Source organism: Vanessa atalanta, chromosome 12 (assembly GCF_905147765.1).
Source record: "Vanessa atalanta chromosome 12, ilVanAtal1.2, whole genome shotgun sequence".
NCBI classification, from domain to species: domain Eukaryota; kingdom Metazoa; phylum Arthropoda; class Insecta; order Lepidoptera; family Nymphalidae; genus Vanessa; species Vanessa atalanta.
In genome coordinates, this window is record NC_061882.1 from 2,542,772 (window position 1) to 2,563,860 (window position 21,089).

Below are 21,089 nucleotides of genomic sequence, written 5' to 3' on the forward strand. Positions count from 1 at the left end.
GTTTAAAGTTCGAAGCGCCCATCGTTCTGAGATGAAAGAGATTTAAAAATGTTGTTTAAACTTCGAACTCTCCCTCGGGCTAAATCAATGACGGTGCTGTTTAATAATTTTCATTGAAGGCAAAATTTAAGGCAAAGGAAACGTAATATAGTAAAAAAATTATAGCTTGACGACCTCCGTGGTCGAGTAGTGTGTACACCGGTTTTCATGGGTACGCCACTCCGAGGTCTCGGGTTCGATTCCCAGCCGAGTCAATGTAGAAAAAAAACATTAGTTTTCTATGTTGTCTTGAATCTGGGTGTATGTGGTACCGTCGTTACTTCTGAATTTCTATAACACAAGTGCTTTAGCTACTTACATTGGGACAGAGTAATGTATGTGATGTTGTTCTATATATATAGTTGTCAAGGTTAATGGAAAATTAGCGGGATGAAGAGGAATCGTTGAAATTTCTTACAGCGCCAATGTCTATGGGATGTGGTGACCATTTAAAATCGAATGATTTTAAGTGGTCACGGGACGGGTGAAAAAAATATATACATATAAAAATACTATAGTAATGTAATATGAAAACGAATATCACAATAATACAATTTCTAATCATTGCATAATGTGTAAATAAGTATTAACACTGGCCTAAACAAAAGTGTTCATGTTAAGGTTCTTAGTTAGATTAATCGGTAGTGAGTTAAAATAAAAAGCAAAAAAAGATTAAGTATAAATTTTCTTTCATAAAAGAAGTCTTTTCAAAATACGTTAAAGCAAACGAAGTAAGATCGTAAGAGATTTTTAACACATCCATACACAGAGGTCTGTTTAACTTAAAGAGAACGTGAAAAGAGTTATCTGTTAAAAAATTAAAAACTATGAAACGTACAATGTGGAGTTAGTTTTTTATAAACCAGTGAGGTAGCTCAGCGAGATATGGAATTGAGGCAATTACTTAACAGGGAAAAATAAGGCATTGTACACAATTGCGACTGTCAAATGTGTCTAAATTAGAGCCACAAATAAGTGAACTATAACAGAAATCAAAAGCAAAAAATAAAAATCGAAATACCACTCACTGATTAATCACGAAATCTCAGAAACTATAACACCTACAAACTTGAAATTTGGCAGGTAGGTTCCTCATAGGGTGTAGATATCTGCTAAGAACGGATTTACGAAAATCGGGGTGGGCTGAGGTGGTGAGGAGATAAAACGTATCGTAAAGCCGCAGGTTCAGCTAGTGTACCATACTTATAATACCAAGTTGCTGGTCTAGTGGCTAGATATAAGGCCGAAACTCTCGAGATTCTGGATTCGATATAATGTTTTGGGGTTTTTTTTTTATAAAATTTCTCAGTAACAGTCTGGAGTCTTAAAGTCGGAAGACACTCTGTACACTCTCGTGCCTCGGTAAGTACATAAAGCCATTGTTCCTGTGCCTGAACTTTTTCCATGAATGAATTTACCATCCCATCGAACTACGAGAGGAAAGGAAAATATAGTGCACTTGTATTTATGCACACACTTGTACGCTATAATATATCCTGCGAGGTTGGCTGGTCGTCCTTGAGATTGGCCGCCACGTCCGTTCGGGCAAACAGATCTGAAATTCTAAATAAAACTACCTGTATAATATTTATAGGATATAAAAATATATATTAAAGAATCATTGTAACACCAAGCGTAAGTTAAAATTATTAAAATAATATTTGCAATTTTACAATCCTCAAAAGTATGTTAACGTTTTCAACAAAAAAACAACAGGGATACAAAGAAGTAATTTAGTATTATGACTTCAATAACAAATTAAAATTTTGCAATAATTTCAAATATAGATTATAGCATCCATATAGATTAAAATGTTCAGATTTACTAATTTATATAAAACAATAATGATTTAAAATAGTCATTAGTATCATTGATGGTAAATAAATCTTATGTTACAAAATGTCGCAGCCGTCCGTCCGCAGAAGCCCTAAGCCCCATGCTAGAAATTAATAACGATTGCAGGAAGCGATGCAGGTTTCCAGTTATTTAATGTTTACGAGTATTTCATTCCTTCTGTCGGGTCTGGATTGGAAACAGCATTTAAGAAATCTAATAACTTATAAGTTATCGAGATTCTTAGATCTACGATACTTTTAAGTTTATGTGATTATTTGTTTTAAAATACAGAGTATATTAAAAGATTGTTAGAATACTTAGCGATAGAAATTGAGTATTTTCCTAATAGCAGAAAAGGACAACCTATTACAGTCTATTAGATAATAATTGTCGATCCTTTTACAAAACGTTAGGAAATCATTAAGAACATAATCTCATCAGATAATAATAATTATTTGTGTAATATACACGATTGTATAAAAACATCGATCATTTCTTAATGATGGAAGATAGAAAAAATGTTTTGAATGTGCGTACACTGAATCGATGACGTCATCCCTACATATTAACAAACACCCGTCGTATGTCGGTTTTTCTGCAAGACTCGATCGCCATAAATTAGTAAGTGTGTTACGGCCTTATTATTTAAATCACTCAAATTTCACAATACTTTACACTTTAATTTTCAACAATAGGATTTTAATTATAATAAAAAACACTTACTATTTTTATAATATTTATTAGTTAGCACTCCATTCTCGTTCGTGTCTAGTCAAACGAATGGCTGGTTGTCTGACTTTAATTATAAGCTTAATTTCTAGTCAAAATAAAAACCGTATTATTAATCAAAATAAATATTTAAATCTAAACGGAAAGAATCAATTGAAATACTAAAATATTTTTAGGATATAGTTTGTGATTTATTAAAGTATCGTATATTTTCGCAATGTATTTAAATCTAAATAACTAAAGTCGGTAACATAAGACAAAAACAAGTAAAGTTACAACCTGTCAATCTGTCGTTCTGCTTCTCTGTCTTTGAGAAGAACATTTGAAAGTTACTCCGCAGTAATATACATTGGAGGATATATGTATGTAGGTGTGGATAAATTTAATTGAAATTAGACATTGCTAGTATTATTTTAACAAAAACGCTGGCAAGCATACATAATTATAAACTATGCTACTGGCTATGAGTGTTGACGTACTTATGACATTCTCATTCTAAGACTAACGCATAGCACACAAGAATCCCTAATGACACTAATTCTTCCAAATATAGCTAACTTAAGCTTCGCGCGATTACACCTGCTTTATTACAATGCTCTACCCCAATAAGTCAAGCGTCAATAAATGGGTATAACTCAAAAAGTATTTTCAAATCGGACTACTAGATCCAGATATCAGAAATAATCTCTTCTATATTCATATATAGATCGTAGTAAAGATAAAGATTTTTGTGATAAAACTCTAACTTATGTTCATTATTTGAAACTTTCCGGTTATAATGCAGATTTCCTCATGATGTTTTCCTTCACCACTGAGCCCAAGATTAATTTAAAAAAAAATACAACATGATAACTCAATGTTTCATGCCTGGGATGGAACTCGCAATCATCGGTTAAGATGCACGCGTTCTAACGTCTGGGATACGTCGGCGGGAATCAGTGCTTAATTAAACGGTCTCTTAGCAACTGCAGTAATTATTGCCTAGTTCTATTCCCGGAAATCATATTCACAGAATCGGTTAGACAATTTAAAGAATATACAATACAAGATAAAGAATTTAAATAATATGTTGATCATATTTTCCATATCAAACTTTCAGACTCTACTATAAATCTTATAAATTAAAATTTTAATTTCAAGAACTTCTTATTGTAGTTTGCTCAAATGTTATTGGGTCTTAGAAAATCTATAGTATTTATTTTTGGCCACTATTCACATTGAAAAGGTAATATCAATACGCTGTCAATTATGCCATATAAGCCTTTATGTCCTCTATGCCTGTAACATACAATACATGAACTAGTGTAAACAATTTACATCATAATAATGAATTTCAAACAAACCTACCCACAACATTAAACGAATAGCCCTAATCATCCCATTAAACAGCGTTAAACGCATAGTTCGTGATAATTGCTTTAAGCTGAATACCGATAAATTTTGAGGACCTTAGCATAAATCAGTTTCAGACATGCGAGTTTTAAATACGTCGCCCGCATTGCGGCCTCGTTTAGAGCTGGCTGTCCACTGGAAACCCAACGATCTTGCATCTCACTCTATCGAGTGATTTTATATAACCGTCCCACTCAATCTATCTTGTCTATATAAGAGTTATAAAATTATAGTACGTTAAAAACCACTCGAAACTAAAAGGTTATTGAAATAATGTCTGGATTTTTAAACATGTTTCCTTTCATTTTAATTACTCTTTTAATAAAAACTACTCGCAAATATTTACGAAGTATTCATTTGAAAAACCACTCGCTTTCTTCGGAAGTTTTTTTTTATTAATGAACAACAGTGTGAGCTCAATGGAAAATACTTTATTATTTTCAATATTGTTCTCGAATCTGGAACCTATAACTTATGAATAAAACCATAATAATTATAAAAAAAAATAATGTAAATTAAAGTAAAGAGAGGAAGTAGCCTAAATGTTCTGCTGCTGGGTTAAGGCTCTCCTCTCCTTTTGAGAAGGTTTTTTCCTTTTTCCACCATACTACTCCGAGTTGGTGGATAAATCTTTATTAAACTTTGTAACGTGTGTGTGTGCCCCGGGCCAAAGTGTGTTACGTCCCTGGGCCGCGTATTGCCCCTCTTTCCCCTTCGTACGATACCCCGTACCCCTGCGTCCGCCCGTAGGTGCCGCCATCTTATATATACCGGGAAGCTATTAAGTCTAATCGGCGCCGACGCAGGGGTTGCGTTACGCTCGCGAAGTTTTTCTTTCATCTTTCTGTAAAATTATTGTATAAGTGATAGTTTCACTAAAGTGGCGCTCAACGTACTGGCCGCGAATCGTAATTTGTTTGTTCAAGTATACCGACATTTAGTATACGTTTACGTTTACGTTTTCGTTTTAGTTATACGTTAAAATTCGAATAAAACACGCGAGAACAATGCCACCGCGTAAAGTGCGTAATAACGATAAGGACAATGACTCCAGTTCTAGTGAAGACTCGGTGAGAATGGCGATGCCTACTTCCAACGCACCTGCACCTGTGCTTATGTCCGGAGACCAGCTTTCTTCGCTTTTGGCTGCCTTTACACGGGCTCAGGCCGAAGCGAATCAAAGGCTTGTGGAATCTCTCGCGGCTTCGCACTTAGGAGGGGCGCCGGGTGAATCTACCGCCGCCGCTATCACGTCTCCTAATGCTGGAAATTTTTCAAAGTGCACTACCCGCTTTGATGGTTCATCGCAGCACCCTGAATGCGTGGAAGCGTTTATAGACGCTGTGGAAATATACAAAGAGTGTGCATCAGTCAGCGACGACATGGCACTCCGTGGGCTTCCTATGCTATTAACCGGCGATGCAGCTGTATGGTGGCGCGGCGTAAAGAACGAAATAACGTCGTGGTCAGTCGCTCTTAAGCGCTTACGATCGATGTACGGAGTACCGCGCCCGGGATATAAAGTGTTCCGCGATATATTTTCCGTAGAACAAGGTACGGAACGCGCTGACGTATTTATCGTAAGGATTAGAGCCTTGTTCGCGAAATTGCCGTACCACTTGCCGGAGGAGGCCAAGGTAGACGTTATATACGGACTTTTACATAAAAGGGTTCGTAAGAGATTATCCAGAGACCAAGTAAGCGATATTGAATTCCTGATAGAAAGGGCTCGAGCCATCGAAGAGTCGCTGACGGAGAATTCGTCGTCGATAACTAGCAAATATACCACGTCGCTACAGTCGTCGAGTACATCGCTTCTCGCGCCGCCGCCGCCGCCGAGGCGCGGCGAGAACGCATCGGAACAAGGCGCGGCTGGCGCCACGCCGGGTACGAGTTCGGCGAAGGTGCGCGCCGTTGCCGGCGCCTACGCGCTGAGCCATCGCGCTCGCGCACCGTCTTCAACAAGTGATAGTGGTGGTGAATTTAAGAGTGCAGCTAGTGATATTGATAAGAAACTTTTTTGTGTTTATTGTAAAGTCCGCGGTCATGTCCGCGATTCATGTGATAAGTTAAGTAAGAAGTCCCCATCTGTAAGTACATTTTGTTATGGTTGTGGTGAAAAAGGTCATGTTAGGATGAATTGTCCGAAATGTAAACAAAATGTTAACCCTTTATCTGATAAGGTAAAAGTAGAAAATGTATTTTCATCTATTTTGATTCACGATGGGCAATCGCATTTGCAGTCTGTTAATAATAGTGAGCTGGGTCGACCAATCGTACGTGTGGGAATAAGGGGCTATACCGGTACCGCGTTGTTAGATACCGCCGCACGTCGTAGTATTGCAAGTACGGGTACTTTATATCCATTATTAAAACGTAGTGGTTGCACATTTCGTACTGAGAATATGTCGGTAAAACTCGCGGACGGCACGGTTAGATTTACCAAAGTATTGTTAACCACTGTTGACGTTCAACTTACTTCCATAATTATACCTGTAGAGTTTGTTATTTTGCCGGATGCTGTTAATAACGAAACATTGTTAGGAATTGATTTTATTGTTAAGGCGAAGTTGAATATCGATTTTTCTAACTTAACTTGGTGCATTGGTGACCGGCCTCAGACTTTACACCCCTTAACGTGGGAATCCTCGCGCGACCCTGTTGAGTGTGCCGCTGTGAACATCTTGCGTGATGATGAGGGTGTCACATTGTCGGAGACAGAAAGGTCCCGTTTGGATGATTTGCTAAGCGAATATTTGGATATTTTTAATTTAGTCGGGGAACCAACTCCATATGCCACGCACCATATTGACACCGGCGACCATCCCCCTATTGCCGTCCCTCCGTACCGTGTGACGCCTGCGAAGAAAGAAGTCATACGTGCCGAGTTGGATCGGATGTTAACCGAGGATGTTATTGAGGAATGCGAGTCCGCTTGGGCTGCGCCTTGTGTTCTGGTGCCTAAGTCCAATGGTACGTTCCGCTTTTGTGTCGATTATCGTAAACTAAATGCCGTCACTAGGACGGACGCATATCCCATGCCACGTATTGACGAGCTGATACAGTCAACAAAAAAGGGTTGTGTGATGAGTTCGATAGATTTACGGAGTGGGTATTGGCAAGTCAATACTGAGGATCGGGATAAAACCGCTTTCGTCACCCCTTTTGGGACTTTCCGCTTCAAGCGTATGCCGTTCGGGCTTAAAAACGCCCCCGCGACGTTCCAACGTCTAATCGACCGTTTCAGGTCGGGATCTTCGTTGGGTGACAAAACTATTTTAGGGTATTTGGATGATTTATTAGTTATTTCTGAAAATTTTGAAACTCATCTTTCAGACCTACGTGCGGTATTTGAACGTCTCCGCAAGTTCAAACTACGGGCGAACCGAGAGAAATGTGCTTTTGCTAGGGAGCGGCTTAAATACCTTGGACACGTCATCTCACGAGATGGGATATCCCCCGATGAAGAGAAGGTTCGTGCAGTTCTTGACATGAAAGAGCCAACCAATCTCCAACAGCTTCGTACCTTCCTCCAGACTTGCTCTTGGTTTCGAAAATTTATTCCAGAGTTCTCGAGAGTCGCTGAGCCCCTCACCCGTCTTACCAAGAAGTCGCAGGTCTGGAAGTGGAATGAAGAGCAAGCTAACGCTTTTCTACAGCTGAAGACTCTATTGGCTTCACCTCCTATTCTAGCTCAGCCAGATTATTCAAAACCGTTTATACTAAGGACTGATGCTAGCAATTTCGCTCTAGGTGCAGCTTTGCTCCAGGGGGAGTCCTCCCACGACGAACATCCACTTGAGTATGCCAGCCGTCTCCTCACACCTGCCGAGCGCAATTATTCTACCACGGAAAGAGAGGCGCTGGCCGTTGTTTGGGCAGTGGAGAGATTTCGCGGATATATAGATGGCCACCCGGTATGGGTTAGGAGCGATCATCAACCTCTTAAGTGGTTATTTTCCCTTAAGTCGCCTTGTGGTAGACTTACTCGTTGGGCCTTAAAGCTCCAGTCCTTCGATATTCAAATAGAATATACCCCTGGTAAAGCCAATGTATTAGCCGACGCGCTTAGCCGTCCCGTTACAGATAGCACCGTGTCTGAGTGTGCTGTTTGCCCTGTGAGCGTTGATGTTCCGCGTTGGGATGCTACGTCCGTCCGAGAAGCTCAGTTAGCCGACCCGGAAGTAGCCAAGATTCTTAACGACTTGGAGAGTTCCGACGAATTGGCAATTCATCGTTGGACTGAGAGAGGTTATTATTTAAATCAGGGAGTGCTGTATAAGTTTGTTGAAGATTCGGACTCCGAGGAGCCACAGTTGGTCGTACCGGAAAGTTTACGGGGCCAAGTTATGTATGAATGTCACGATTCTCCTACTGCCGCCCACGGTGGAATCCAGCGGACTATTCATCGTATATCTCAACAATTTTACTTCCCTGGTATGAGGCGCTATATTACAGAGTACCTGAAAACGTGTACTGAATGTCAGCGGTACAAGTCATCAAATACAAAGCCTCCAGGTTTACTTCAAACTCCGGTGCCAGCACAACGGTTTGAGGTTATTGCCGTCGATCTTTTTGGACCTTTGCCGAAGGGACCTCAAGGTGAGCGATGGGTATTAATTGTAGAGGATACCACTAGCAAGTGGGTTGAACTCTTTGCCCTTACCGAGGCTACTGCGGAGGTCTGTGCAAAAACCCTTGTTGGAGAAATCTTCATGAGATTTGGGCTTCCGCGGCGCATTATTTCTGATAACGGAGTTCAATTTGTAGCTGACGTCATGCAGAAAGCATTATTTGTTTTAGGTGTGAAGCAGAATCTGATACCACTTTACCATCCAGAAGCTAATCCCGTGGAACGCAAGAACCGCGACCTTAAAACTCATCTCGCTATTCTGTTAGAAGACGATCATAAACGATGGCCTGAAGTTTTACCATTCGTTCGATTCGCTTTCAACAGTTCTCTAACTATTCCTACCGGATGTACTCCAGCATTTCTAACATTTGGTCGAGAGCTTCGTTCTCCTCTATCTGCTCAGGCTGATTTACGGACCATCATCGAATCCAAAAATTTTGTCCCTCAGATAACCCCTTACCTTGTTAAGCTTGTTGAGTATCTTACCACCGCCAAGGAGACAATCGAGCAGCACCAAGATGGGCGCAAGGCCCAGGCCGATAAGAGTCGACGCGACGTAGCCCCGTTCGAAGAAGGTGATCTTGTGTTGATGAAAACCCATGTGCTTAGTAGCACCGACAAGGGAGTTTCCTCTAAGTTCGTCCCGAAGCAAGACGGCCCTTATGTGGTTACTAAAAGGGTCACTCCCACTACTTACATCTTGTCCTCGCAAAAGTCTGGAGATATTGTTGGTAAGTATCACATATCCGATCTGCGTAGGTATCATGCTAGGGATGGTGTTTGTCCGGAGCCGGTTGCACCGAAACGTCGTAGAGGCCGTCCGCGGAAGTCTTAGGCTAAATTGTTTGACCATTCAGGAGGGGTTCCTTCGTGGTCAAAAGGGGGAGAGTGTAACGTGTGTGTGTACCCCGGGCCAAAGTGTGTTACGTCCCTGGGCCGCGTATTGCCCCTCTTTCCCCTTCGTACGATACCCCGTACCCCTGCGTCCGCCCGTAGGTGCCGCCATCTTATATATACCGGGAAGCTATTAAGTCTAATCGGCGCCGACGCAGGGGTTGCGTTACGCTCGCGAAGTTTTTCTTTCATCTTTCTGTAAAATTATTGTATAAGTGATAGTTTCACTAAAACTTTCATTTTAATTTCATCTGCAATTTTCCTCTTTTTGTTTCCATTCACTGTCTAGCACGAAATCAATTATAAGCACATGAAAATTAAATGGTATTTGAACCCGCCATTTTCTGTAAAAATTCACGAGTTCTAACCACTGGGCCATCACACAAAACCTTTTAATATATTAAGCTTATAGTGATAACTTTTTAAAATGTATTTTTTTTGACATAAATATATCATATTTTAAGCGCTTTATACATAACTAGTAGTCAACCGCGGCTTCGCTCGCGTTTACGGGTTGGTCATCAGTTGTGTCATATGTCCTTCCTTGGAATTCAAGCTTGCTTCACAGTGAATTTCATCAAATTCGGTTCAGTAATTTGCCGTGAAAGAGCAACAAAAAGACAAACACTTTTACTTTTACTTTTGTATTTAAAATATTAGTATGGATATATTCCCTTGTATGTAACCAATATAATCATCAAGGTGTTTCTATGTAATCTTAGAGACTGGAAACTTTGCATGTATAATGCAATTCGGGTGCCAATAAAATAACTTGAAACAATGAATTATCCCCATATTGATTGTTAGTTTTCATTAAGAGGATTATTTTAAAATAATCCTCTCACAAGAATGATGATTAAAAATGAGCTAGTTAACAAAGGCTCTATTTATAATATATTTTTAATTAATTAAAATATTAATTTAACAGCAAAATTGTCTTTTATTAATAAATAAAAATACGAGTCTCGTGTGATGAATTAAATCAACAAAGCATTTTGGGAGACTGGTATCTTACAGCATAACATATTTTATGAGATATACAAAAACAGTACTAAGGTCGTTTTAAATAAAGACGATATTGGCTCAATTTGACAATCCGGTTCGTACAATACATTATCATCAGAACGAATTGCACGGAACCTGGTGAACATGGTTTGTATAATCGGCCTTACAATGCTTCTATTGTTTATGAAAGTTGGAAGTCCTACTTCGAGAAATTTGAATCTGGTATTGAATTCAACATTTAACTGGTTTTATTCAAATGTGTACATTATTGCACCAGAAAATTTGCTTTCGTTTTTTTCCGAAGGGGTGTCTAAACATCCATAAGATAATCTCAAAAATATGATATTTACAAAAACATATTTACAATTTTGATTGGTTTAATATCAACCATCAAAGCCAACAAAATCCCACTCTTAGACTAAGGCCGGTGAGGAGAAGGATTGGAACATATTCCAACACTTTGCTCCAATGCGCATTGGTGAAACACTCATGTGGCAGAATTTCATTGAAATTAGACGCAAAAAGGTTTCCTCCTGATGTTTTATTTCACCACTGAGTCGGAGATGAATTATAAACACAAATTAAATACATGGAAATTCAGTATAAGCAACGCTCTGTTTTAACCCGCAATAACTGGTTAAGATGCACGCGCACTAACTATTGGAACTGGATCAGCTCTGGTTTCCTAACAAGACATTCTAATTTTGAGGATTTATTACAACTTTTTAAGCCCCCATCTCATCTCAGTATTATCGAAACAGTGTTATGTTGATGACTATTTATTACTGAAGTAGTTCATGCATAAAACAGCGAAACCGAAAACTAATGTGAACTAGACGTTACCTTGACAGCGAGTGTGATATTATGATGAATAGTGCACCCTTGTCAGTAGGGATAAAAACGTTCAGCGTTAAAATATGGACTCACATATAACACTTATATTTTTATATTTTACTATCGCTATAGCTTCACTGGTTCCGATACAATTTTTCAAGATAAGATTGACACTTCATAAATAAAATATTTTTTTAATATATGCATATTTATACCATAATTCGAAGAAGGACCACTGTGGCGTGCATTTGGAGAGGCCTATGTCCAGCAGTGGACGAATATGGGCTGATGATGATACAATAATTAATTTAGTTTTTTTTAAATTAAATTAGTTTCAAAGTTATCTTTTATCTGTATTTTTCGCAAATGATAGAATATTCATAAAGTTTACCAAAACATCATTGATAATATCACATTGTAGATATAATCACTAGTTGTTGCCCTATTCCCCTTTTTTTAAAGCTGGAACCGTGTGTTAGCTACAGGAAAGGGAAAGGATCCTAAAACACGGCTTTAAACCTGAACAATCACCATCGACTTTAATAGTACTCATCTTTTGCTCTATGGCAAAAAATAACATCGTCGGATGAATTCCAGGGTACAAATTTTTGATAAGGGTACTTGTTAAATACAAAATGTATAAACATTTACACTTAAAATACTAACTTTGCTTTTATTCCTGTATAATGCGATCTTATGCTGATGACAAATCATCAGAATTTTATAACTCCAAAATTCAATGAAAAACACACCATTATCTGATCATAAAATGTTAATACAAAGGAACACGTTCCTGAAGAACTTATGTTATAAAACGTACGAAACTGAATAACTGTATTCCACATACAATGCTAGCACATATTAAATACTGAATAATTCAACGCTTTTCTCCAGCGAAACTACCTGAATTGAACATAAATCAAAGAGTTGAAGTGTCCCTTGCATGGAATATTGGCAATATGAACAATCTTACACTAAATTTTTCAATATTCGAAACTCAATAGCTACGTGTGACACTTCACTCCTAACTCACATATTTTATTCAGTTAACTCACAACAAAGTGAAGAATATATATTGTTTTTAAAATAATAAACTTGTTAGTATAGTAGATATATTTAGGGTGAATTTTCTTTGATATTCCAAGCATGTTGCTGGGTTTCTATTATATAAAATATTTGTAAACTAGGAAATCAATTACTTACAGGTAAGTAAAGTATACTGACTTTAAACGATTTGATAGTAATTATAATGATGATAATAATGTTCTATAGATATATGAAGGGAGTTCAATCATAAGTGTACTCTATATTCCCTCACTCTAATTATCCAATGGGTCAGTTAATCCTACATGACAATAAATATATCAGGTGCAGATCGAGGCACGGAAGTTAAATAATGTCAACTGTAAAATTATGTACTGCTATTTGTGAAATTTTATTGGCTGAACCCGGTGCTCAAGCCCAAAAACCTGAAACTACCGAATTTTTCACGGGGAGTGTTTGGATTAATCCCAGCTGCTGAATTTCACCTTCGGCCATTTCGTCAAAATTCTAAGTTTCACCAGCACCACCTAGATGCCCGAAAATTCATAACAGCGCTATTTTTATTTTTTTATTTTCTGCCTCGCACAACCACTCTGTGGAATCCTCAAGAAAAAAGCGTACTCCTTCCTCAAAGTGCTGCAACGCACCTGAAAGTCCACGGTGTTGCAGTTATCCAAGGGTAGTAGTCATTTTCCATCAGGTGTGTCTCCTTCCACCTATCACATAAAAAAATAAATAATAAGCTAGTTCCTAGTAGTCGTTCATGCGATATAAAAGGTACCCGGTCCCTTGGAGCTAGATTATTTGGAATCATAAACAAAATCACTGTAAAGGCTATTTTCAGCACGGATGGAGAAGCTATGGAATCGAGAAATGCAGGAGAAACCGCGCCAAGCAGCTTGTGAAGATTTGTATGCTAGTAATGGTTTATTTAACACAATTGGTAGAAAGGCGGTGACTGATGGCAAGTGATCATCACTTATATAAATTGGCGTTATAAGAAATAGTAACCATTCCTTACATCGCCATTGCGTGACCAATCTTGGGAACGAAGATGTTATATCCTTTGTACTTGTAGTTATGGTAGCTCACCCTTCAAACCGAAACACAAAACTAGTAGTATTTCTGTTTGGCAGCAGAAAATAATATGACGAGTGTACTAGCGGTAGTACATAAAAATAATTAAAACAATTTAATTAGATATCCAAATTAAGACAATTGTGGTGACAGAATAAATTAAATACGATTTAAATCTGCCAGTGATGGTGCTCTTTACATCTCGTCGTACAAAAACCAAGAGATAACCTCTGATTTTACGGCCAATGCACACGACGCACTACCATTGTGGATGCGACACAATGAGATTATTTTTAATTAGAAAAATAAAACAAAACGCTTTACAAAAGAACTGGTTCTATTAAAAAGATTTAAATCCAGACTCTAAGGCTGGTTTATTTGAGCGTAGGTATGATACAATCATTAAAATTATTTACGTTAGATGAAAATTAAAATGTTAATATACCTTTTTTACTTATAAATTAATAAATATAAACAATTTTTTATGTCAATTCAAACATAATACTACTTTGATAAGTAATTTAACAATAATTTATTAAACAAATATGAAATATCATTACTCACATTAAAGCTTGATGAGACAGGCGTGTACTATTTAGATTTAACGCGACTTTATGATGGCCGGCTGACCGGCCACGGGGTCTAATCTCAAGAGACGCTACTCACTATACTATACATATGGTATTATTGTCTCACAAATGTCTCCGCAAACACAGGGGCACTTTTTATTACCTTCCCTCATTCTCATAATCCGATGGCACATCAAATCTGTTACGATCGGGATCTGTTCAGTTGCCAACAGCTTTCCGTGGTTTCCGGGGCATGGGAGTATACACATTTCCAACTGTCAGACTACAAGCTACTTTTATACGCCCAACCTGGAATTGAAAACTAGACTTCGGAATCTGCAGCCTTATATTATAGCCTTTCGTGTTCGACGGTGAAGGAAAATATCGTAAGAAGATCGGCATGATGGAAATCTGCCATACGTCCACTAATCCATATTGGAGCGTTGTGATGGAATAAGTTCCTAACCTTACTGCAGTTGGATATTTACAAGGTGCTACTTCATAATTAACGTTTTTCTTTTTTAAATATTGTATCATAGGATTATTTTATTGTAAGGAGAAATAAAGTTATTTCCGTGTAAATTTTGTAAAAAAAAAAAACAGTACAATTTCAGAAACAATTCATTATTTTAGGAAACAATATTAAAACCTATCAACGATAATGAAGATGCCTTCACAATTGCACAATATTATTCCTTGCCACGTAAATGCTGCTTAGTGCATTTCATACTCACCATTTGTTTAAATATAAGGAAACATAGAAACTTTTTATGTTAACGATGAAGTTCCGCAAATTACTGTACTGTTTCAATTGTTATATTGTTTGATATATCACACATCATATTTTTTTTTATTTTTTAGCTCATATTTTCATATTAATTAGTATTGTTACGTCGGTTGTTTTTATCCTGATTCATTTATCACAATTTCAAGTTAACTTCAGAAACTCCTTTCGTTCACATTTCATCCCTCGGTCTGGCCATCTAAATCACGAGTATGGTCAGTTTCAACAACGTGTATGAAAAGATCATTTTTACAGAACAATGATAATTCTGTAAAATTATCAATTTATTGCCATATGCATGTCAAAAGGAACTAAAAAAATAAAACGTTGCTTGGTATAATGCAAAAAATAAATTAGTAGAAGATTTTCAAAGACAGACGAGACAAAAACACAAAAACAAATATCCATGGCGCCAGACGCTTTTTTATAAAAGACTACATATAAAACCTCTATACAAGATGGTCACTAAAGAGGTTGTAAACGAAATATAAAAAAAAAGTAATAGATTATTTCCAGGCAGAAAAATGAGGAATAATTTGGCAAACGTCATTCATTTAGCACACGAACAAAGACCCTCCCGAGACAGCCGGAACAGAACTCGACGCAACACTCATTTCTCTGCATTTGCAAAATAAACTTTCGTACACAACACCGCCATTCACAATATAAAAGAATGGTAGTGGCGAAATTAATCGCTTAGTTTATGTAATACATTGTTTAATGTTGTTGGTGCTGTAACTGATGCAGTTAAACACAATTTGCTTATTTATTTTTTCATTAAATAAAACTTACCACTACATTACAAATAACTGTACAGAATTGTACATTCCTTTTTTAAAATACTTTCTACACATTCATTTATGAATACAAGTTGAATGTAAAAATATAACATTTAAACTTAAAATCGATTATCATTGAAATAATTTATAATTAAAAAATGTCAATCCAAAAAAAAGTACGGAATAAAAAAGGTTAAAAAAATCTTAAAGCATACGAGCCACTCAATGAAGTATATTTGTCAATGTTTCTCTCAGAAATAGGCAACATTTTGTAGGTTTATAAACATAATTGTTAAAAGTATTCTGTAATGCTATATTAGGTATTCCACGGATTTCAAAAACATCACAAAGGCAGGATGACTAATAGTAATGTTCATTAGATTTTTAAGCATGTCTAAGGTGGAGTTACATCTTGTAATGTTGAATATATAACCAACAATCAAAAAATTGCTACAACTTTTAATTTAAAGTTAATCCTATGAAATTTATAACCTAAAACTTAATTTTGCACAACATCAACTTAAACACTCTTGTGTTACATTGCGTACGAAATATGTAGTTTTTATTTGTAGAGCTAAATCATGTGTTGTAAACCAGCTTTATATCAGTCATAACACACAGCTTACTTTGTCAAAATTAAATATATATACATATATATATTAATTTAACGATTTTGATATTGAATAGTTGTCTATAAAACTGGTTTAAGGCAACATATCCACAGATGGGGTAATAATAAAAAATAGTGTTGAAATATTTTCAATAACAGTCCGGGGTCTGTAGTATGTAACACTTCCTTCTCCTTTTTCCTCTTCTTCCTCGGGAGGCACGTAAAGCCGTTGGTCCTGCGCCTGATCTATTTCCGATCATGTCTGATTTTCCGTCCTATTGGATTAGATTAGTCAGGGAATAGAGAATGCGACCGTGTTCAAGCATAAACTATTGCACTATACTTGTTTACTTGGTGGCAGGGCTTTGTGCAAGCCCGTCTGAGTAGGTACCACCCACTCATCAAATATTCTACTAGCATACAGCAATACTTAGTATTATTGTGTTCCGGTTTAAAGGGCGAGTAAGCCAGTGTAACTACAGGAACAAGGAACATAGCATCTTAGCTCCCAAGGCTGGTGACATATCGATGTAATGTAAGGAGTTGTTATTATTTTTTACAGCGTCAATGTCTCCGGGTGGTGGCGACCACTTACCATCAGATGATCCATTTGCCCGTCCGCCTACCTTTTACAAAAATATATAATATAAAATATTACAATACAATATTAAAAATACCTTTCATGTAAAAAAGTCATTTATACGTATCAAATACAGAAAAAGACCTTCTAATTTTAGCATACACTTAGAAAATTTTGTTCCATCAACAGAAACATGTTGAATTCTTTGACTCAAATATAAATCAATAAGATAAAAGGATTTCCCTTTAATAACGTAATATTTAAGCTGGTAAAAAAGCGTTTTAGGAGTCACACAATCGAATGGTAGAGATAAACGCAAAACACACTAGGATAATTCTATCATTTATTTCTTCTTGATTTGATCATTATAAAAAAATAACGCATTTTACCGATATGGACTGGCAGAAAAATTATGGACGGCAGATTAAAAAAGGGCTTGTAACAATCCATAAATATTTTCTGATATTATTATCAAAACTATTTTTACGTTTGCTATATTGTCTAACTACTTTATGTATTTTTTTGTGTAATAAGTACTCAAATGTGCAAGTTCCTTACAACTTACTTTCCTTAGTGTCAATGCGCCAACAACCTTGCTAAGATGTTATATCCCTTGTGCCTCAAGTCACACTGGCTTACTCACCCTTCAGACTGGAACATAATAATACAAAATATATGTTTGGCGTTAGAATACCTGAAGAATGATACCTACTTAGACGAACTTACACGTAGCCCTACGAACAAGTGAAGCGGACATTAATGGACATCCCTATTAAATTATATCAAATTGATATGAAACTTGAAAATTTGAAACAAAACGCAATGCACAGCTTGGAGACCCGTCACCCGCACAATGAACCTGGAATACTGAAGACGTTTAGTCTTATATAAAAAAATAAAGAAAGTTATACAAAATTAAAAAGGCTACTTATTCGTTTAAACTTTAACTTTCCTAGCGTGTCCAAAGTAATAATCTCTACTTGTCTCCTTGTCTACAAATGGCATAGCGCAGTTTAGTGTATATAATTCAAAACGCGTGGAGCGGGGGCACTGCAATGCAGTCACTTGGCAAATATACATTTGGAGTGTACCTTTAATTTGCTTACCGTCCCTCGAGACTATATTAATTGCGACAGCAATCGAATTGAGATAAATCTGTACTAACTTAGATAGTAATCTATCTTATGTAATAAATAAAACCGTTCTTGAAGGGCAGAAGTTTTGGACTATAAAGTAAAGTACTATGGAATGTCTCGAGCTGCGATTTTTTTTTTCATTGGAGAGATCGCTTCAAACTTTCAACTTCTAATTCAACCTCTTGTAATATATTTTTTTTATGTTTCAAAACAATTATGAGTATATAAATAAACATAATCTTGCATTGTCTAGACTTTTGTCTTTACCTATTCGTCAGTTCTTCTCCGATCTGAGCTGTTTTTTTCGAACCAGCGTCAGATTTTTCACAAGTAATTTGTGAATGGAATGCTTCTTTATTTAATAAAGATTTAGACTTTGACTTTGCCTTTATCGATGATAGTAGAGCAGATTTATTTTGGTTTAAACATCTAAAAATTACATTTAATGGAGAAAAAGTTAAATTTTGACAAGCAAAACTAATTTGGGTATTTCTAGTAACTCAGAATGATGTAACATGTTAGAAAAGACTTTTATTTTTATTTTTATTATAACATTTTCAAATAATAACACTAACGATTTTATTAAAAATGGTATTAAAGTTGATTAACGAAAAACGGACATCTGAACTAATACTATAAGAATTATAAATTGATTTTGGAATACATTTTTGGATAGGGTACAAGATCGTTATAAGATAAAGCATTCGCACCCCCCCCCCCTCTCGTATGGTGGTCTACGCTTCGGCAGAACTAGCTTAAGGGAAAAGAGATCTCGATCGTTATCTCTTTCCAGGCATTGATCTTTCAGTCTCACGAGCAGAACCGGGACCTCCCCAAACCCACTATTTCTCACTCTAATCTGAAAATTACCAGGAAGAACCCGTCATATAAGTCGTTTGTCATGCCGATAAGCACTATAAAGATAACCTAGCGAACGCTTTCCGGTTGCATCGTAAGGAAGTGACAGTTCTGTTGTTTATCACCAATAATTCTACACAATACTCTAATACAACCAAACAAAACCACACCCATAGCGAACACTAAGTTTTTTGTTAAGTATTGAATTTCTAACGTATGACGGTTATTTATTGGCTGGTGTTAACTTTAATGTTACAATAAAATTGGAATGATAGGTAATAACTTAGCAACGACATTACCACGACAGATGGTTATAAAGACCTAGTTCAATGCTTTTTTACCTTGTTGGTAGGCGTACGGGAAAATGGGAGACCCGGTAATTAGTCACCACCGCCCGTAGACATTGGCACCGTCAGAATTATTAACTATGCCTCGCATAGTGAACGAGTAACCTATCTTGGGATAGATGTATATCTGGCTCATTTACATTTAAAATATCTGATGTGTGTGTGTGTGTGTGTGTGTGTGTGTGTGTGTGAGAGTGTATCAAGTAAATAGTTGCAATAACCACGACGAGTATCTAATTGTTTTAAAAAAAAATAAAAAAAGGATAGTACAATTCTGTTTTTTTCTCATTTAGTTCAAAGATTTTTATATTAAAGGCAAAGCAACATAATTTATTCTTTTAAATTATACTGATTAGATTTTTTTAATTAAATCCATACCCTTTATATTTCTAGTACAAAATTGAAGCTAACGAACTTTCTTATTTGTATTAAATATACTAAGTTAAGCTTACTTGATCTAGAAGTTTAATATAAATATTTATTATTTTCGGTCTAATAAAGTTGCTCGACCGAATAACAAAGAGCTCTAAATCAACATGAACGTTACGAAGCTTAGACTGATTTTTCAAGTAAAAACTTGGCTTCAATTTTCCAAATGTACAGCAAGAAAAAACTTAAAACAGTCTATCAACTAACACTCGGTCGAGTCAATAACGTGGGCCGGGAATGAAACAAAAACGTAACGACAATCCAAGATTTGAAAAAAGGTGAAACTTTTTCGTTTAAGTTTGGAAACCTCCGCGTTTTATGTTCGAATTACCGTCAAACCTTTTGCTGCTACGATCGGGAGAAGGGACTTAAGTTTCTCATTCGCTCCGTACTTTTTATAGAGAACTATAAAATTCCCAATTTTGAGGGCGGCTGGTTTCTTTAATACCTGCTTGTTAGGTCCGCTCCGATAATACACGTCTGCTCTTTTTGATTATAAGATATTACGAGTCACGTGCATAAAACGATTTATTATTAAATCTTATTTTTTAATATTAATCCCTACATTATAAGCATATAGAGTATAAATAATAATATATTTATACTTTAATTCAATATTTGTTTAAGATTTTTATTTATATTGTGTCAAGATTGTAAAAATATTTACTTCATAAATTTATTATAAATTTCGACGGATTGTAAACGCTCAATAAATTGCAAATTGAGCATCGATTTTAAATAAAATTTAGTGATTTTTATTAATATATAAATATATATAATGAAAAAATATTAAATTGTATGTAAACTAAGTTTAAATTAATCCGCTAGATTTTATATATAGACAAGGTTCTTACAATTTTACGGTAACATAATTATTATAATATCTATCTATAGAAATATCTATAACAAAAAAAATATTAAATTACATACAAACTAAGCTTAATTAAATAAATAATCTATTAACAAAATATTTTATCTACACCTTAGATTGTATTCTGAGAACATCTAACGCCATCTATTATGGTACGTAATGCACGTTGTAATGAATGAAGTAACGCGCATGCGTACTGAGATTGATCCGGCCGGCATGTACTTAAATAAAGTATTCAGAGTTCTAAAATATTATGAATTGTTTTAAGTTTACTTTAATATAATACTTTAAATTAACAATATAATACTTTAAGTTACAATTAAAAAGAAGTTAATAAATACATTTATTTCTTAGGAAAATTTAATTATAACAAAATACAAATTTAAGGCTTACTTATCTCTTAATTTAATTAATAATATTCAACGCATTATTTTTATTATAAATAATAATTAATAATAAGACTTTTTTTTTCAAAGGATCAAAGAGGGATTCAAAGTTTGATGTACACAGTAAATTAATAAAAACAACTTTTGTATTGGCTATTGAATGCTTGTTTTATTCGGCCCAATAAAATTCAGCGCGGAGTTTGCGCAATGGCGTCCGAGTTACCTCATTTTCCCGCCAGTAGAGGCGCCACGGTCGC

General features: G+C 36.0%; 1 protein-coding gene across 1 annotated transcript; it reads right to left on the minus strand.

Annotated features, from left to right (window-relative positions):
* Positions 1 to 1,523: 1,523 nt before the first annotated feature.
* Positions 1,524 to 6,305, minus strand: LOC125067903. Its single transcript, XM_047676798.1, is given in 3 exon segments — positions 1,524 to 1,616; positions 4,768 to 4,840; positions 5,040 to 6,305. Coding segments are annotated over 3 exon segments (861 nt in total). The 5' UTR covers positions 5,735 to 6,305.
* Between the last annotated feature and the right edge of the window lie 14,784 nt (positions 6,306 to 21,089).